At 44.0% G+C, this 19730-nt stretch overlaps 1 protein-coding gene and 1 long non-coding RNA gene across 5 annotated transcripts; both read left to right on the forward strand.

Moving 5' to 3' along the window:
- The first annotated feature begins 257 nt into the window (after positions 1-257).
- LOC114605729 (uncharacterized) lies at positions 258-18186 on the forward strand. Of its 4 annotated transcripts, none has more exons than XR_013394496.1 (5): positions 258-365; positions 1579-1756; positions 3697-3839; positions 4953-5130; positions 15743-18186. It is a non-coding gene; the product is annotated as an uncharacterized LOC114605729 (long non-coding RNA). The 4 variants fall into 4 exon arrangements; XR_013394497.1 differs by having other exon boundaries at positions 1579-1751; XR_013394498.1 differs by lacking the exon at positions 3697-3839.
- LOC144329062 (uncharacterized) lies at positions 5171-9303 on the forward strand. The gene is made up of 2 exons (XM_077935575.1): positions 5171-7229; positions 7735-9303. Exons 1-2 carry the CDS (start codon positions 5301-5303, stop codon positions 9274-9276), a joined length of 3471 nt encoding a protein of 1156 aa, XP_077791701.1. The 5' UTR covers positions 5171-5300; the 3' UTR covers positions 9277-9303.
- Positions 18187-19730: the final 1544 nt, after the last annotated feature.

Raw genomic sequence — 19730 nt, forward strand, 5'->3', positions numbered from 1 at the left:
GGGGGGATTTCCTCTCCTCCCCCCCCACCCGCTCCACACTTTCCCTCCCCTCCCGGCACATCCTTCTCTCATCCCGCCCACACAATCCCAAATCACACCCCCAATACATTGCTCCTCCTCCTCCTCCTCCTCCTCCTCCTCCTCCTCCAATCCTGCTTCGCTCCGGAAATGAGGGGGGAGCCTCCCTCCCAACCTGCCTGCTTCTCCCGCAAGTGGAGCTTCCACTCCGGATTGCTGCTCTGCGGCGTAGCTGGGGGTGGGGGGGGAGGACGCTTTAGGAAAGGGGAGGAAGACGGGAAGAGGAGGATCCCCGCCCAACGTGGATGTTGCAGGAAAGAAATGAGAATCGGAGCGAGGACAAAGAGGTAAAGGGGGCCGGGGGGGGGAGAGGGGAGAAAAGAACCCAGAGACCCCCGCCAGCTCCCCCCAAGCGCCTTCCGTGGGGCCTGGATCCCGGCACGCCTGCTGCGAAGGGGCGGAGATGGGGCGCCCACCCACGAGGACTCCCTGGGGCGCGGAGAAGCGGGCCAGGAAAGGGTTAAGGGGTGCGGGAGGCGCCTGGATAGAGACCCCTCCCCTGTCCCTCCCTTGCTCCTGTCGGGGGGGCCGGGAATGGAGAGGTGTGGCGCGCAGGGCGAGGGGTGACCCGAGCCAAGGGGGCCTTTGGGTGCAGGGGAGACTCCGGGAGAGAGGGAGGGGGTCGAGGAATGGGGGGGGGGGGAGGGGAGCATCCCTGGGTCAGAGAAGGGCAGCGGGGGGGGGGGGAGATAGGAAGACCAGTCTTTGGGGAGAAGTCTCCATCGTGGCGCCCGCTGGGAATATCCGGAGCGCTGGGGGCTCCGCGCAGAGAGAGGTGGGCCACGAAAGGGTTAACGGGCACGAGGGATAGAGACCCCCCTGTCCCTCCCCGGCTCGTCTTGGGGGGCCCCTCCGGCTGGAGAGATGGGGGCGCAGGACGTGGGGGGAGTGGTGCCAAGGAAGCCTCCGGATGCAGGGGAGACTCCGGGAGAGAGGGAGGGGGTCGAGGAAGTGGGGGGAGGAGGGAAGGCAGCATTGGCAGGGGGGGAGATAGGAAGACCACTCTTGGGGGGGTCTCCATCGTGCCTTCCTTGGGGAATCTCCGGAGGGGCCGCCTTGGCTTCTCCCTCCCGCCCAGGAATGCCCCCCCTTCAAGGCGACCAGACAGGGATCCCTGGAAAGTGGGGGTCCTGTCCCCCCACCCCTATTTTCCTGCAATCTCCATCCTCTTCCCACCCCATAAGCCCCTGCCCTGTCCAGACACAGCGATTCTGCCCAGTCCAACCACTGGTCCCATGGAGAGGAGAGGAAATCCCGAGAAGAAGAGGGGAGGGGGGAGGCCTTCTCAGAAGTGGCTCTTGGTTTCCGAAATCCCACCCAGGAAGCAGCCAGAAACCTTTTCCTCTCTCTCAGGCTTCCATCTTTAATTGTCCTTTCTTGAGGATGAGGATAATGTACACCTGTCCTCAGAAACAGGGGTGCAGAGTCCATGGAATGGCTCTCAGGATTGATACAGAAGTTGCACCTCAAAAGCATTTCTGTTCCTCTCATTCTTTGTAGCCAATGTCAGAGTGACTGACAAGCTGAGATACAACCCATCATCATCCGATGACAGCGACTGCATGAATCTTCCCAGTCAAAGGACCCATTTTCAGGATAGACAGTGCCTGTGGCTGGAGGCTCTACACACCGGGTGTGCCTGTGCAGGCCAAAGACTGCCAGTATTAGTACAGGTGAGGTGTGTGACCTCCCCAAATTTACAGACTGTGTGTGAATGAGAGTTTGTGGGTGGGATTATAGTTTATGGCAACCCTGTGATTTTCTCCACCCATAACATTTCGTAAGCTAATATTGCAGTACGAATTCCAAAATAACTACAAAAAATCACAAGATGATAATAATAGTACACTGGTACCTCGGGTTAAGAACTGAATTCGTTCTGCAGCTCTGTTCTTAATCTGAAACTGTTCTTAACCTGAAGCACCACTTTAGCTAATGGGGCCTCCTGCTGCCCAAGACAGGTGTTGATCATCATGTGAGCTGGGCACAGGTGGGCTGAAGCGAGCTACTGCCATTCCTGTGGAGCCTCCTTTTATTGACACAAGTATGCAAGCCAGGCAAATACATTTTTGGGCTGTGACCTTTACATCTTCCGTCCCAAAATCGTGGGGTGGTACAAAGTTATTTTGGCACCTGTTCCACAGCGTCATTTCCCCCTTGCTCAATGTATGATGAATGGAGACAAACGTCTCATGGAAAAGGGTGACAGACAGGACACCGCAAACTGCTGAGATCGCAAAAGGTCAGGCAGAGGTGGAACGATGTACAGACAGCTGTGGCTTGTCGGGGGGGGGGGGTTGCCCTGCACCCCAAGGTCACGCGTGCAGGCAGATTGTGGCTGCCTGCTGGTGGAAAGTGTCTCCCTCCGGACCCCACTGTCCACTCCGCAATATCCCTACACACCAGAGCAGGATTTCTGTTCTCATCCTGAAGCAAAGTTCTTAACCCAAGGTACTATTACTGGGTTAGCAGAGTCTGTAACCTGAAGCGCATATAACCCGAGGCACCACTCTAGATGTTATACTATTAGTATCTTCCCCAAGCCACTCTGGGCAGCTTACAGTACATATAGGTAAAGGTAAAGGGACCCCTGACCGGAAGGTCCAGTTGCGGGAAACTCTGGGGTTGCGGCACTCATCTCGCTTTATTGGCCGAGGGAGCCGGCGTACAGCTTCCGGGTCGTGTGGCCAGCAGAACTAAGCGCTTCTGGCAAATCAGAGCAGAGCACGGAAACGCCGTTTACCTTCCCGCCAGACCGGTACCTATTTATCTACTTGCTCTTTGATGTGCTTTCGAACTGCTAGGTTGGCAGGAGCAGGGACCAAGCAACGGGAGCTCACCCTGTCGCAGGGATTTGAACCGCCGACCTTCTGATCAGCAAGTCCTAAGTTCTGGGGTTTAACCCACAACGCTACCCGCGTCCCTACAGTACATATACAAGACAGTAAAACATCCAAAAATTAAAAACCTCCTGATACAGCTGTCTTCTAAATGTCAGATAGTTGCCTGTTTCCTAGCCCTCTGAAGGGAGGGCATTCCATGGGGCAGGAAGCCCTCTGCCTGGTTCCCTGGAACTTCACTTCTAACTGCAAGGGAACCAGCAGAAGACTCTCGGAGGCGGACCTCCCTGTCCGGACTGAACGATTGGGGTAAAGATGCTCCTTCAGGTCCACAGGGCCGAGGCTGAGGAGGGCTTTAGGTTGCAGATCTTGCTCCTCCATAATGATTGATGTATAGGTAGCAGAGTAGGAGAAAACACTCAGAGGCAGAAAAAAAAAATCAGCTGAGAAATTTATTACTGAAGACAGATAAGCATGACAGGACCCAAAAAATAGCAAAAATGTAACTCACAGTAAAACCCTGACTTAGCAAACCAAAACAGCACTCAAGTAAGAAACAGACAAGCAGAGTAGAGTAATATCAGAATATGAAGTGGGAGCAGGCACATTTCAATACTGCAATTTATATATAATTCAAAGTCAGAGTAATCCTGGGACTAGATAACAAGCCTCCAGGTGGACGTGCCCCACCTGCCCTTCTCTTTCCTCTTCCGCACGGGCAGAATCTGCCTTCAGGACTGTGGGATTCACGGTTGTTCTCCTCCTCTCCATCCACCAGGGCTTGACTTCAGGTGCAGCAGAATTCCCCACCCAGCCCATCAACGATTTGAGACCCATCAGCTTTCCTCACCTGGTTTAGCCGGCTGGTAGAAGCCTTTGCTTGAACCCCTGTTGCATGCTGACAGCTTCTGGAAGCCACAGGTGAGAGCTGAGTGCAGGGTGGGCACCAAGGGTGGAAAAATGACCCCAGAAGGTGCAGGACATGTTCCCCACCAAAGGAACTACGGCTCCCCAACACCCCATGACATCTAGATTCAGGTAGGTAGCCGTGTTGGTCTGACGCAGTTGAAATAAAACATTTAAAAATAGTCCAGTAGCACCTTAGAGACCAACTAAGATTGTTCTAGGTATAAGCTTTGGTGTGCATGCACAATTCTTCAGATACACTGACACAGATGTCACCAGACCCTTGTATATCGTGGGAGGGTGGGGTGGGGTTTTTCTCAGAAGGGTACTCCTACTACCATCTCCCACTATATGAAGAACTGTGAATGCACACAAAAGCTTATATCTAGAACCTAAGGTGCAACTGGACTATTTTTTTACTTTTTTACTTCAACTGTGCCAGACCAATATGTCTACCTACCATGAAGAACAGTTATCTCCTTGCCTTGAATATCCTGCCTTTCAGATTAGGATAGTCCTCTGTCAGAAGACAAGCACAGGATCAGGCAGCACATCATCATTATAAAGAACCTTTGGGGTGGGTGTTTCCGTCTGGGATTCCCATGTGCCATCTGCTTTCCTTCTGCTTCTTCTGCTCTCTCCATGCAATGTGAGGCATGTAGACGGAGGTCCATCTCCAAGAACAGGAGCTTCCCTGAGCACCCATTCAGCTGACCCCAAGCACCAAGCCTTGTCACTAGTTCTCTGACTGACCCAGACCACAGTCCCTGGAAGAGATGTAGGCCTGGGTCTCCCAAAATAATCCATATGGACCTCCTGAGGTCAGTGGGACTGTGCAGGTGATTCATGAAGATCTAGAGGTGTAAACGGGGGCAACCACTTGATTTGAAAGGCAGTCCCACAGGACAACAGTATTCCAAGATCATGCTGTGTTATTAAAGATGATTGAGGATCTTGAAAGGTTCCTGATGCATTACTACCATTTGACATCATACCATTTTCATTTCCTAAAAATTGGGAACATAGGTAGGACATGGGAGAATGTAAGAGATGTTGAAATAAGAGAAGGTGCTAATGGAGGTTGATGTGTTCTCTTTCCCTTTGTTCTCTTCCTTGAAACCCAAACAGGATTTGCTTTCTGCCCACTCTGAAAAAGGTGATGGAGAAGACAGAATTGCGGGGGACAGGGCACCTTTCGTTTCATTAGGAATAGCCATTAAAATGTGTGAAATGTGGAATATGCATCACTGAATGAGCACACATAGTTCACATCAACGAACACAAAAAGGAAAGAAGCCATTCAAAGGTATGTAGTGTGGAAAGAGCTTCTCTTTGAACTCAAAACTTAGAACACACCAGCGGACTCACACAGAGAGAAAACGTTTTAAGTGCAGGGAGTGTGGGAAGAATTTCAGTCAGAGTGGAAACCTTAAATTGCACAAAGGGACTCACACAGGGGGAAAACCATATGAATGTATGGTGTGTGGAAAGAACATTAATAATAGTGGAAGCCTTAGAAGATATCAACGGACTCACACAGGGGAGAAACCATTTAAATGCATGGAGTGTGGAAAGAGCTTCAGTCAGAGTGCACAACTTAGATCACATCAATGGACTCACACAGGGGAGAAACCATTTAAATGCATGGAGTGTGGAAAGGAATTCAGTCAGAGTGGAGATCTTAGAAGACATCAACGGACTCACACAGGGGAGAAACCATTTAAATGTATCGAGTGTGGAAAGAGCTTCAGTCGGAGTGGAAACCTTAGAAATCATCAACAGACTCACACAGGGGAGAAACCATTTGAATGCATGGAGTGTGGAAAGAGCTTTAGTGAAAATCGAAAGCTTAGAAATCATCAACGGACTCACACAGGGGAGAAACCATTTAAATGTATCGAGTGTGGAAAGAGCTTTAGTGAAAATGGAAGCCTTAGGAAACATCAATGGACTCACACAGGGGAGAAACCATTTAAATGTATCGAGTGTGGAAAGAGCTTCAGTCGGAGTGGAAACCTTAGAAATCATCAACAGACTCACACAGGGGAGAAACCATTTGAATGCATGGAGTGTGGAAAGAGCTTTAGTGATTGTGGAAGCCTTAGATCACATCAATGGACTCACACAGGGGAGAAACCATATAAATGTCTGGAGTGTGGAAAGAGTTTTAGTGAAAATGGAAGCCTTAGGAAACATCAATGGACTCACACAGGGGAGAAACCATTTAAATGCATGGAGTGTGGAAAGGAATTCAGTCAGAGTGGAGATCTTAGAAGACATCAACGGACTCACACAGGGGAGAAACCATTTAAATGCATGGAGTGCGGAAAGAGCTTCAGTCTGAGTGGAAACCTTAGAACACATCAACAGACTCACACAGGGGAGAAACCATTTAAATGTATCGAGTGTGGAAAGAGCTTTAGTGAAAATGGAAAGCTTAGGAACCATCAACGGACTCACACAGGGGAGAAACCATTTAAATGTATCGAGTGTGGAAAGAGCTTTAGTGAAAATGGAAGCCTTAGGAAACATCAATGGACTCACACAGGGGAGAAACCATTTAAATGCATGGAGTGTGGAAAGGAATTCAGTCAGAGTGGAGATCTTAGAAGACATCAACGGACTCACACAGGGGAGAAACCATTTAAATGCATGGAGTGTGGAAAGGAATTCAGTCAGAGTGGAGATCTTAGGAACCATCAACGGACTCACACAGGGGAGAAACCATATAAATGTCTGGAGTGTGGAAAGAGTTTTAGTGATCGTGGAAGCCTTAGATCACATCAACGGACTCACACAGGGGAGAAACCATTTAAATGTATCGAGTGTGGAAAGAGCTTTAGTGAAAATGGAAAGCTTAGGAACCATCAATGGACTCACACAGGGGAGAAACCATATAAATGTATAGAGTGCAGAAAGAGCTTCAGTGATAGTGGATGTCTTAGAAGACATCAACGGACTCACACAGGGGAGAAACCATTTAAATGCATGGAGTGTGGAAAGAGCTTCAGTCAGAGTGGAGACCTTAGAAATCATCAACGGACTCACACAGGGGAGAAACCATTTCAATGTATGGAGTGTGGAAAGGAATTCAGTCAGAGTGGAGATCTTAGGAACCATCAATGGACTCACACAGGGGAGAAACCATATAAATGTATCGAGTGTGGAAAGAGCTTTAGTAAAAGTGGAAACCTTAGAACACATCAACGGACTCACACAGGGGAGAAACCATTTAAATGCATGGAGTGTCGAAAGAGCTTCAGTCAGAGTGGAGACCTTAGAAATCATCAACGGACTCACACAGGGGAGAAACCATTTCAATGTATGGAGTGTGGAAAGAGCTTTAGTAACAGAGGATGCCTTAGAACACATCAACGGACTCACACAGGGGAGAAACCAGATACCGTATTTTTCGCCCCATAGGACGCACCTAGTTTTTTTTGGGGGGGGGGAATAAAGAAAAAATATTTTTTTCCTGGCTGGCTTCCCCCGACCCCAGCCCCCAGAACAGGCTGCTGCCTGCAAGCCTTGCGAACCTGGTGCGCAAGGCTTGTGGACATCTGCCCGAAGCACGGGGCGGGCTCTGCAGCGTGCCCCATGATTCGGGCTGCAGGCTGCCGCCCGCAAGCCTTGCGAACCCGGTGGGAGCTGCCGCTGGGCGCGCGAGGCTTGCGGATAGCTTCCTGAAGCCTGGAGAGCGAGAGGGGTCGGTGCACACAGATGCCTCTCGCTCTCCAGGCTTCAGCGAAAGCCTGCATTCGCCCCATAGGACGCACGCACATTTCCCCTTCATTTTTGGAGGGGAAAAATGTGTCCTATAGGGCGAAAAATACGGTAAATGTATTGAGTGTGGAAAGAGCTTTAGTAATAGTGGAAGCCTTAGAAATCATCAACGACTCACACAGGGGAGAAACCATTTAAATGCATGGAGTGTGGAAAGAGCTTCAGTCAGAGTGCACAACTTAGATCACATCAATGGACTCACACAGGGGAGAAACCATTTAAATGCATGGAGTGTGGAAAGGAATTCAGTCAGAGTGGAGATCTTAGAAGACATCAACGGACTCACATAGGGGAGAAACCATTTAAATGTATCGAGTGTGGAAAGAGCTTCAGTCGGAGTGGAAACCTTAGAAATCATCAACAGACTCACACAGGGGAGAAACCATTTGAATGCATGGAGTGTGGAAAGAGCTTTAGTGATTGTGGAAGCCTTAGATCACATCAATGGACTCACACAGGGGAGAAACCATATAAATGTCTGGAGTGTGGAAAGAGTTTTAGTGAAAATGGAAGCCTTAGGAAACATCAATGGACTCACACAGGGGAGAAACCATTTAAATGCATGGAGTGTGGAAAGGAATTCAGTCAGAGTGGAGATCTTAGAAGACATCAACGGACTCACACAGGGGAGAAACCATTTAAATGCATGGAGTGCGGAAAGAGCTTCAGTCTGAGTGGAAACCTTAGAACACATCAACAGACTCACACAGGGGAGAAACCATTTAAATGTATCGAGTGTGGAAAGAGCTTTAGTGAAAATGGAAAGCTTAGGAACCATCAACGGACTCACACAGGGGAGAAACCATTTAAATGTATCGAGTGTGGAAAGAGCTTTAGTGAAAATGGAAGCCTTAGGAAACATCAATGGACTCACACAGGGGAGAAACCATTTAAATGCATGGAGTGTGGAAAGGAATTCAGTCAGAGTGGAGATCTTAGGAACCATCAACGGACTCACACAGGGGAGAAACCATATAAATGTCTGGAGTGTGGAAAGAGTTTTAGTGATCGTGGAAGCCTTAGATCACATCAACGGACTCACACAGGGGAGAAACCATTTAAATGTATCGAGTGTGGAAAGAGCTTTAGTGAAAATGGAAAGCTTAGGAACCATCAATGGACTCACACAGGGGAGAAACCATATAAATGTATAGAGTGCAGAAAGAGCTTCAGTGATAGTGGATGTCTTAGAAGACATCAACGGACTCACACAGGGGAGAAACCATTTAAATGCATGGAGTGTGGAAAGAGCTTCAGTCAGAGTGGAGACCTTAGAAATCATCAACGGACTCACACAGGGGAGAAACCATTTCAATGTATGGAGTGTGGAAAGGAATTCAGTCAGAGTGGAGATCTTAGGAACCATCAATGGACTCACACAGGGGAGAAACCATATAAATGTATCGAGTGTGGAAAGAGCTTTAGTAAAAGTGGAAACCTTAGAACACATCAACGGACTCACACAGGGGAGAAACCATTTAAATGCATGGAGTGTCGAAAGAGCTTCAGTCAGAGTGGAGACCTTAGAAATCATCAACGGACTCACACAGGGGAGAAACCATTTCAATGTATGGAGTGTGGAAAGAGCTTTAGTAACAGAGGATGCCTTAGAACACATCAACGGACTCACACAGGGGAGAAACCAGATACCGTATTTTTCGCCCCATAGGACGCACCTAGTTTTTTTGGGGGGGGGGGAATAAAGAAAAAATATTTTTTTCCTGGCTGGCTTCCCCCGACCCCAGCCCCCAGAACAGGCTGCTGCCTGCAAGCCTTGCGAACCTGGTGCGCAAGGCTTGTGGACATCTGCCCGAAGCACGGGGCGGGCTCTGCAGCGTGCCCCATGATTCGGGCTGCAGGCTGCCGCCCGCAAGCCTTGCGAACCCGGTGGGAGCTGCCGCTGGGCGCGCGAGGCTTGCGGATAGCTTCCTGAAGCCTGGAGAGCGAGAGGGGTCGGTGCACACAGATGCCTCTCGCTCTCCAGGCTTCAGCGAAAGCCTGCATTCGCCCCATAGGACGCACGCACATTTCCCCTTCATTTTTGGAGGGGAAAAATGTGTCCTATAGGGCGAAAAATACGGTAAATGTATTGAGTGTGGAAAGAGCTTTAGTAATAGTGGAAGCCTTAGAAATCATCAACGACTCACACAGGGGAGAAACCATTTAAATGTATCGAGTGTGGAAAGAGCTTTAGTGAAAATGGAAGCCTTAGAACACATCAACGGACTCACACACGGGAGAAACCATTTAAGGGTATGGACTGTAGAAGGAGCTTCAGTCAGAGTGGAACCCTTGATTTATGTCAACAGACTCACACAAAAGACAAACCATATAACCGTATTTTTCACTCTATAAGACTTAACAGACCACAAGACATACCTAGTTTTTGGAGGACGAAAACAAGAAAAAAAATATTCTGCATCCCAGAAGCAAGAGGGATTGCTGCGCAGCAAAAGTAGCAATCCCTCTTGCTGTTCTGGCTTCTGGGATAGCTGCACAGCCTGCATTCGCTCCATAAGACGCACACACATTTCCCCTTACTTTTTAGGAGGGAAGAAGTGAGTCTTATAGAGCAAAAAATACGGTAAAATCAGGAAAGTACTCTTAGTGGAAGTTGAAATTCAACAGACTTATGGACAGGAAGAACTTTAAGAGTTGAAACCCTTCAGACCATCAACAAACTCAGAAGAGAAGCAGTTTAAATGAAAAGACTGCAAAAAGTGCTTTCTTTATAATGGAGTATTTAAGGAACAGGGACACGGGTGGCACTGTGGGTTAAACCACAGAGCCTAGGACTTGCCGATCAGAAGGTCGGTGGTTCGAATCCCCACAACGTGGTGAGCTCCCGTTGCTTGGTCACTGTTCCTGCCCACCTAGCAGTTTGAAATCATGTCAAATTGCAAGTAGATAAATAGGTACCGCTCCGGTGGGAAGGTAAACGGCGCTTCTATGCGCTGCTCTGGTTCGCCAGAAGTGGCTTAGTCCTGCTGGCCACATGACCCAGAAGCTGTAGCCCGGCTCCCTCGGCCAATAAAGTGAGATGAGCACCGCAACCCCAGAGTCGTCTTTGACTGGACCTAATGGTCAGGGGTCCCTTTACCTTTACCTTTATTTAAGGAACATCTAGGGACTCTCACATGGGAGAACCCATTTAGATGTATGGAGTGTGGGACGTCTTCCTCTCAGAGTCCACTCTGAGCAATGAACTCAGCAGGAAATCATTCCTACAAGCATGAGGTATATGTGAAGTTCTGGTGTTTATATATAAAAAATTCCTTCCAGTAGCACCTTAAAGACCAACTAGGTTAGTTCTTGGTATGAGCTTTCGTGTGCATGCACACTTCTTCAGATACACTTCTTCTTCTGAAGAAGTGTGCATGCACACGAAAGCTCATACCAAGAACTAACCTAGTTGGTCTTTAAGGTGCTACTGGAAGGAATTTTTTTTGTTTTGACTATGGCAGACCAACACGGCTACCTATCTGTAACTGGTGTTTATATGTAAAACTATAATAATGAAATCAGGCAACATCTCACAATGGTGATTATAATTTTAGATGAAAGTACCTTTGGTTTTTGCACCATACTCTGTCATTCTGCCACCGCATGATCTCCCAGCACTGCTTCTTCACCAGAACTTTTTCGCTGCCTCCTGCCCTGCGCGTTCTGAAGAAAACTTGAAATACTGAAATTGAATGGGGGATTTCCCCCCCAGCCTAATTTCAAGAGGGGGAAGGAGGGGCTGCAGGTATCAGAGAAGTCTCCTGGGGGCCCCATCTTCGCTCATGAAACCCATGGGGCAACCCCAGAGCTCCTGCTCATTCTGGGGTTTGAGGAAGATAGTATTTTTCCATAGTCCCAGAATTTTTGATTCAATCATGCTTCTCAGGAGTTTTCCCACCAGAGGACCACAGTGCTGTAGTGTGTTCCCACCATTTCAGAACACCATTTCAGATAAAACCACAGCGGACTTTGCCACCAAACTCTGCCAATTTGTCCTTACCCACAACAACTTCAAATTCGGTGATGACCTGTTCCTTCAGATCAGCGGCACAGCAATGGGCACCCGCATGGCCCCACAGTATTCCAACATCTTCATGGCAGATTTAGAACAATGTTTCCTAAACTCCTACCCACTCAAACCTCTCTTGTACCTGCGATACATTGATGATATTTTTATCATCTGGACACATGGTCAACAGACCCTGGACACCTTCCACCAGAAATTCAATGATTTCACCCCACAATCAACCTAACAATGAATCAATCTATGCAAGAAATACATTTTTTTGACACTACTATAAAAATACAGGATGGGCGCATAGACACCACCTTATACCGTAAACCAACTGACCAACAAACATATCTACATGCCTCTAGCTACCATCCCAAACATACCAAACAGTCCATTGTATATAGCCAGGCACTACGTTACAGCCGTATCTGTTCCAATTCTACAGACAGAGACTCTCACCTAAGAGATCTACAGCAAACCTTTTTAGAACTAAAATACCCAGCAGATGAAGTTAGACAACAGATCAACAGAGCCAGACTGATACCCAGAGAGAACTTGCTGCAAGACAGACCCAAAAAAGAAAATAACAGAACACCTCTAGTCATCACATACAGCTCCCAAGTTAAAACAGTACAACGCATCATCAGAGATCTACAACCTCTCCTGGACAATGACAGTTCTCTTTCTCAATCTCTGGGAGGAAGACCTTTCATTGCCTACAGACAGCCACCCAATCTTAAACAACTCCTAACCCACAATAATACTACAACCAGACTTAACACGGACACTGGCACCAGAGCCTGCAATAAACCCAGATGCCAACTTTGCTGCCACATACACCCGGACAACACCATTACTGGCCCCAACAACATCACACATACCGTCTCAGGACTATTTAATTGCTCATCGTCTAACATTGTATATGCCATCAAATGCCAACAGTGTCCTTCAGCTCTCTATATTGGACAAACAGGCCAAACCTTACGCCAAAGAATAAACGGACATAAATCTGACATCAAGAATCACAAGATAGAGAAACCAGTAGGAGAACACTTCAATCTCCCAGGACATTCTATACAAGATCTCAAAGTAGCTGTTTTACTACAAAGGAATTTCAGAAATAGACTGGAAAGAGAAGCTGCTGAATTGCAACTCATTACCAAACTTAAAACCATGGAGAGACCTGGTCTGAACAAAGACATTGGATTCTTATCTCACTATACATGACAAAGCCATTTTTCACCTTCTTGCCCCTTGCTTTTTCCTGTAAGACCTATTGCAGTCGTTTAGAGTCGTCAACAGGCTCATCACAGCTATCTGCCAATCACCCATTCCCACCACCCTTCTGAGTAATACCCCTCCCCACCTTCTCACTATATAGAAGGATCTGGCAACTTCTGTTTCAGTGTATCTGAAGAAGTGTGCATGCACACGAAAGCTCATACCAAGAACTAACTTAGTTGGTCTTTAAGGTGCTACTGGAAGGATTTTTTTTTTTGTTTTGACTACGGAGAAGACCTTCAGAAAGGGACTGAAGGAGAATCAAGAGCCTCAGGATCTGGACCACTAAGTTTTATACCTACACCTTTGGGTTCTGATGAGCCTGAGAAAGTGATACCACCGCCAAAGGGAGAATAGAACTATCTCAACATGTCTCTGCAACTACTAAGTTGGAACATTCATGGTTTTAATTCCCCTGAGAAAAGGAAGAAGATTTTTCATTTATTAAAAAAGGAACAATTAGACTTAATTTGCCTACAGGAAACACATGTGATTAGGCTCCATAGGAAAGTTTTAATCAATAAGAGACTGGGTCAAGAATTTATTTCATCTGATAGAGTGAAGAAGAGAGGAGTTGCTATCTATGCAAAAGAAAGCCTATCACCAAAATTTCTTTTTAAAGATGAGCAAGGAAGAATTTTGGCAATTGAAATTCAAATACAAGGAGAAATTCTTTTGATTTTGGGAATTTATGCACCAAATGAGGGGAAGTCGGAATTTTACAAGAAGTTGCATGAGACAATGCTGGATTATGTGGACTATAATAACATCATTATGATGGGTGACATGAATGGGGTGGTATCTACGAATATGGACAAAGCGCAAAGTCAAAGCATAACAAAAGAGGGCAGGCTACCAAAAACTTTTTTTGAACTAACTGACAACATGGATCTGATTGACATTTGGAGAACAAAAAACCCCTTAGGAAGAGAAGGGACATTCTTCTCTGAAGCCAAAATGACACGGACAAGAACAGACCAAATATGGATAACTAGAGGATTGGCTCCCAAGACTAGAAAGGTGGAAATCTGCCCAAAAACCTGCTCCGACCATAATGCAGTCAAGATGGAAATGAGATTAAATTTAACTGGCTCCTTCAGATGGAAGATGAATGACACCTTATTAAGAGACCAAGAGATTGTCAAGAAGGCCCAAAAGAACCTGTGGGACTACTTTGAAGTAAACTTGAAAACCACAGTGGAAAAAAGAATAATCTGGGATGCAAGTAAAGCGGTGATGTGGGGGTTTCTGATACAACAGAATGCAATAAAAAAAGAGAACCCAAAATGAGAAAAAAGACAGAATTTTTGAGAAAATAAAAGAAGGAGAGAAAAAATTAAGATTGAAACCAAAGTCACAGGAGATTCTGAGAGAAATTAAATTATATCAAGTACAATATATGAAATTGATAAATCAGGAAGTCGAATGGAAAAATCAAACAAATGAGACAAAAGACCTTTGAATCGGCTAATAAATGTGGAAAACTGCTAGCATGGCAGTTGACAAAAAGACAGAAGTTGAACACGGTTACCAATCTTGAGATTGAGGGGAGAAATATCCAAATCCTGTGGAGATTAGAAAATGCTTCCAGAGATACTTCAAACAACTTTATACCCAGGGGCCGCAGAAAGAGACGGATATAGACCAATTTTTAAGAACTAATGGATTACAAAAACTATCTCAAGAAAACAAGACAATATTGAACCATAAGATAACGGAACAGGAGATTGAAGGTGCCATTCAGAACATGCAACTGGGCAAGTCTCCAGGGCCGGATGGGTTAACCTCCAAGTATTATAAGACTTTGAAAGACTATTTAATTCAACCATTAAAGGAGGTGTGCAACGAGATTATGGAGGGGAAGAAGGCACCGGAGTCGTGGAAAGAAGCTTTCATCACACTTATACCAAAATCTGAAGCTGAAAAGACACAACTCAAGAACTACCGTCCCATTTCCCTTTTAAATGTGGATTATAAAATTTTTGCACATATTTTAGCTAACAGATTAAAAAGAGTGTTAAATGAAGTGATCCATAAAGACCAGGCAGGCTTCCTCCCAGGTAGACATTTGTCTGACAATACAAGGAACATTATTGATATTTTGGAGTTATTGCAAACAAACACTAACACAAGAGCAGTTTTGATTTTTATTGATGCGGAGAAGGCCTTTGACAATATCTCTTGGAATTTTATGAAGAAAAATCTTAAGGGAATGGGAGTGGGACGGGGGTTTGAAAATGGTATAGACGCAATCTATTCAGAACAAAAAGCAAAATTGATAGTTAATAACGTGGTGTCAGAAGAGTTTAAAATTGAAAAAGGAACACGACAGGGTTGCCCTATCTCTCCATTGCTATTTATTTCGGTCCTGGAGGTGCTCTTGAACATGATTAGGAGGGACCGGTTGATTAAAGGAATCCAGGTCGGAGCTAAACGATATAAACTCAGGGCCTTTGCAGATGACCTGGTTTTGACATTACAGGAGCCAGAATCTAGTACGAAAAGAGTTTTAGAACTGATTCAAGAATTTGGTCAGGTGGCAGGATTTAAATTAAACAAGCAAAAAACTAAGGTTTTGGAGAAAAAATTGACAACAATGGAAAAAGAAAGGTTTCAGAAGGAGACAGATTTAAATGTGGTGAAGAAAGTGAAATATCTAGGGATTAATATGACGGCCAAAAATTTGAATTTATTTAAAGATAATTATGAAAAATGTTGGTCAGAGGTTAAAAAAGATTTAGAAATTTGGTCAAAATTGAAGCTTTCCTTGTTGGGTTGAATTGCTGCCATAAAGATGAATGTACTGCCAAAAATGCTGTTTTTGTTTCAAACTTTGCAGATTGTGGACAGGATGGACTGTTTCAAGGGGTGGCAGAGAGACATTTCTAAGTTTGTCTGGCAGGGCAAAAAGCCCAGAATAAAATTTAAAATATTGACTGATGCTAAAGAAAGAGGGGGGTTTGCCCTGCCAGACATAATAATAATAATAATAATAATAATAATAATAATAATAATAATAATAATAATAATAATAATAATATATTTGTACCCCGCCCATCTGGCTGGGTTTCCCCAGCCACTCTGGGCGGCTTCCAACAAAGATAAAAAATACACTAAAATCTCACATATTAAAAACTTCCCTGAATAGGGCTGCCTTCAGATGTCTCCTGAATGTCAGGTAGTTGTTTATCGCTTTGACATCTGATGGGAGGGCGTTCCACAGGACGGGCGCCACTACCGAGAAGTTGACATGAAGTTGTATTATGAATCAGCAGCATTCTGCTGGTTGAAAGACTGGCTACTTCTGGAGAACACTGACATTTTGGATTTGGAAGGGTTTAACAATGCGTTTGGGTGGCATGCATATCTGTGGTACGACAAGGTTAAAATTCATAGAGCATTCAAGAACCATATTGTCAGGAAAGCAGTGTTTAATGTCTGGATAAGATATAAAGATTTATTAGAAAACAAGACCCCAAGGTGGCTATCACCCATGGAAGCTAAGGCTCTGAAAAGACTCAATATGGAGGCCAAGTGGCCGAAATATTGGGAGATATTAGAACAAAATGGAGACACATTGAGATTGCAGAGTTTTGAGAAATTAAAAGATAAAGTGCGAGATTGGCTACATTATTATCAAATTAGAGAGGTTTTTTATATGGATAAAAAAATAGGCTTCCAGGTGGAAAAATCGAAATTAGAAACAGAATTGTTAGAACCTAAAACTAAGGTACTTTCAAGAATGTATAACTTGCTGTTAAAATGGAACACTCAGGATGAAACGGTCAAATCAGCTATGATTAAGTGGGCGCAAGACATTGGTTATAACATTATGTTGCTGACTGAGAACAGTTATGGACCACCGGTGTGAAATTTACGGCATGTAATGCCTTAAAAGAAAATATTATGAAAATGATATATAGGTGGTACATGACACCAGTCAAGCTTGCAAAAGTATATCATTTGCCTGATAATAAATGTTGGAAATGTAGAGAAACTGAGGGAACATTCTTTCACCTTTGGTGGACGTGCCCAAAGGTCAAGGCTTTCTGGGAAATGATCTACAATGAACTGAAAAAGGTATTTAAATATACCTTTCTTAAGAAACCAGAGGCCTTCCTTTTGGGCATTGTCGGCCGATTGGTGCCAAAGAAGGACAGAACTTTTTTTATGTATGCAACAACAGCAGCAAGAATACTCATCGCAAAGTACTGGAAGACACAAGATTTACCCACTCTGGAAGAATGGCAGATGCAAGTGATAGACTACATGGAATTGGCAGAAATGACTGGCAGAATCCGAGACCTGGGAGAAGAGTTAGTGGAAGAGGACTGGAAGAAATTTAAAGACTACCTGCAAAAACATTGCAAAGTGTTTGAATGTTAAAATGATGTTCAGGCTATAAAGATAATATGGCATTAGTGACATATTTGAAAGGAATATGTAAAAAATGTTTTAAAAGAATAAGGGTGAAAAAGAATTGAATAATATTATGTCAAATTTAAACTAAATGGCACAAAGGGATTAAGTTATAAAGAACAGGTAAAAATGGACTTACAAGGAAAGGAAAATTGGAGACATAATAGGTTGGAAAGTATAAATATAGAATAAGATTTGAAAGAAGGTAAGGTACTGCTGAATATGAGTGTGTAAAAGGGAACACAGAAAAGGGAGGTGTGAGGAAGTCAGGAAAGAAGGTTATAAAAATAATAAGTAAAAAATTGGATTTTCATGTTTCTTTTTTTCTGTTTTTCTGTTTTTCTTTTATTTACTTTTTGTATGTTTTTTTGCTGTATTTTTCTGTTTCTGTTTGAATGTGATAATGTTTTCTTTTTTTCTGGTTGATTATAAAGTTAGTTTTATTATTTAAAATTTCAATAAATATATTTAAAAAATAAATAAATCCTTGGGCACGTCCACCAAAGGTGAAAGAATGTACCTTCAGTTTCTTTACATTTCCGGCATTTATTATCGGGCAAATGATAAATTTTTGCAAGCTTGACTGGGGTCATGTACCACCTATAAATCATTTTCATAATATTCTCTCTTAGGGCATTACATGCCGTAAACGTCATACCTGTGGTCCATAACTGTTCCCAGTCAGCAAACATAATATTATGTCCAACATCTTGTGCCCATTTAATCATAGCAGATTTCACCATTTCATCCTGAGTATTCCATTTCAACAGCAAGTTATACATCTTTGACAAAATCTTAGTTTTGGGTTCTAACAGTTCTGTTTCTAATTTTGATTTTTCCACCTGGAAGCCAATGTTCTTTTTTCCCCTTAAATAATATTTATTAAAGTTTCAAGTAGTACAAAAGATAAAAAGAAAAAAGAACAAAAAAGAAAATTTCCCCCTTTATAATCCAAATTTTCAATAACTTTCTCCCAGAACTTCCACTCACCTCCCCTTCTTGTATTCCATGTCCAAATATTTATCCAACAAGTTCTTATCCCTAAATTTTTAGCCTTAATTTGTTATCATATTTAATTCAGTTTACATATCAACTTTTAACTTATATACATCAATCATTTATACTTAATTTTTTTTTTTCTAAGGTCAACCCAGTTTCCCTTCCACGGATTCCCCATTTTTATACTAATAACAACACAAAATTAAAAAAAAATCAAACAGCCTTTGGATTTCCAAACGCCACCCTCCCTTCCCCAGTTTCGATCCCAGAACCATTGTCCATTGCCTTTTCAGAGCTTTCGCTTCCATCGGTGACAACCACCTTGGGGTTTTATTTTCCAATAAATCCTTGTATCTTATCCAAACATTAAACAATGCTTTCCTGACAATATGATTTTTGAATGCTTTATGTGCTTTGACCTTATCATACCATAAATATGCATGCCATCCAAATACGTTGTTAAAGCCTTCTAGATCCAAAATGTCAGTATTTTCAAGAAGTAGCCATTCTTTCAACCAGCAAAAAGCTGCTGATTCATAGTAAAGTTTAAAGTCTGGCAGGGCAAATCCACCTCTTTCCTTTGCATCAGTTAATATCTTAAATTTTATTCTGGGCTTCTTGCCCTGCCAGACAAATCTAGAGATATCTCTCTGCCACTTCTTGAAACAGTCCATCTTGTCCACAATTTGCAATGTCTGAAACAAAAACAACATTCTAGGCAATACATTCATTTTTATCACAGCAATACGACGCAACAGTGAAAGCTTCAAATTTGACAAAATTTCTAAATCTTTTTTCACTTCTGTCCAACATGTTTCATAATTATCTTTAAATAAGTTACCATTTTTGGCTGTCATATTAACCCCCAAGTATTTCACTTTCTTAACCACAGTCAGGCCTGTCTCATTCTGAAACCTCTCTCTTTCAATTGGTGTTAAATTTTTCTCTAAAACCTTAGTTTTTAGCTTGTTCAGTTTAAATCCTGCCACTTGACCAAATTCTTGAATTAATTCTAAAACCCTTTTAGTACTAGATTCTGGCTCCTGTAACGTCAATACTAAGTCATCTGCAAATGCTCTCAGTTTCTACTGTTTGGCTCCGACCTGTATACCTTTAGCCAACCGGTCCCTTCTAATCATATTCAGCAGAACCTCCAGGACCGATATGAAAAGCAGTGGGGAGATTGGGCACCCCTGTCGTGTCCCTTTTTCTATCTTAAATTCTTCCGTCACCACATTATTTACAATTAATTTAGCCTTTTGTTCAGAGTATATTGCACCTATACCATTTTCAAAACCTTGGCCTACCCCCATCCCCTGTAGGTTCTTCTTCATGAAACTCCAAGAGATGTTGTCAAAAGCTTTCTCCGCATCCACAAATATCAGAACTGCTTTAGTGTTTATATTCAC

Source organism: Podarcis muralis, chromosome 10 (genome assembly GCF_964188315.1).
Source record: "Podarcis muralis chromosome 10, rPodMur119.hap1.1, whole genome shotgun sequence".
Taxonomy (NCBI): Eukaryota; Metazoa; Chordata; class Lepidosauria; order Squamata; family Lacertidae; genus Podarcis; species Podarcis muralis.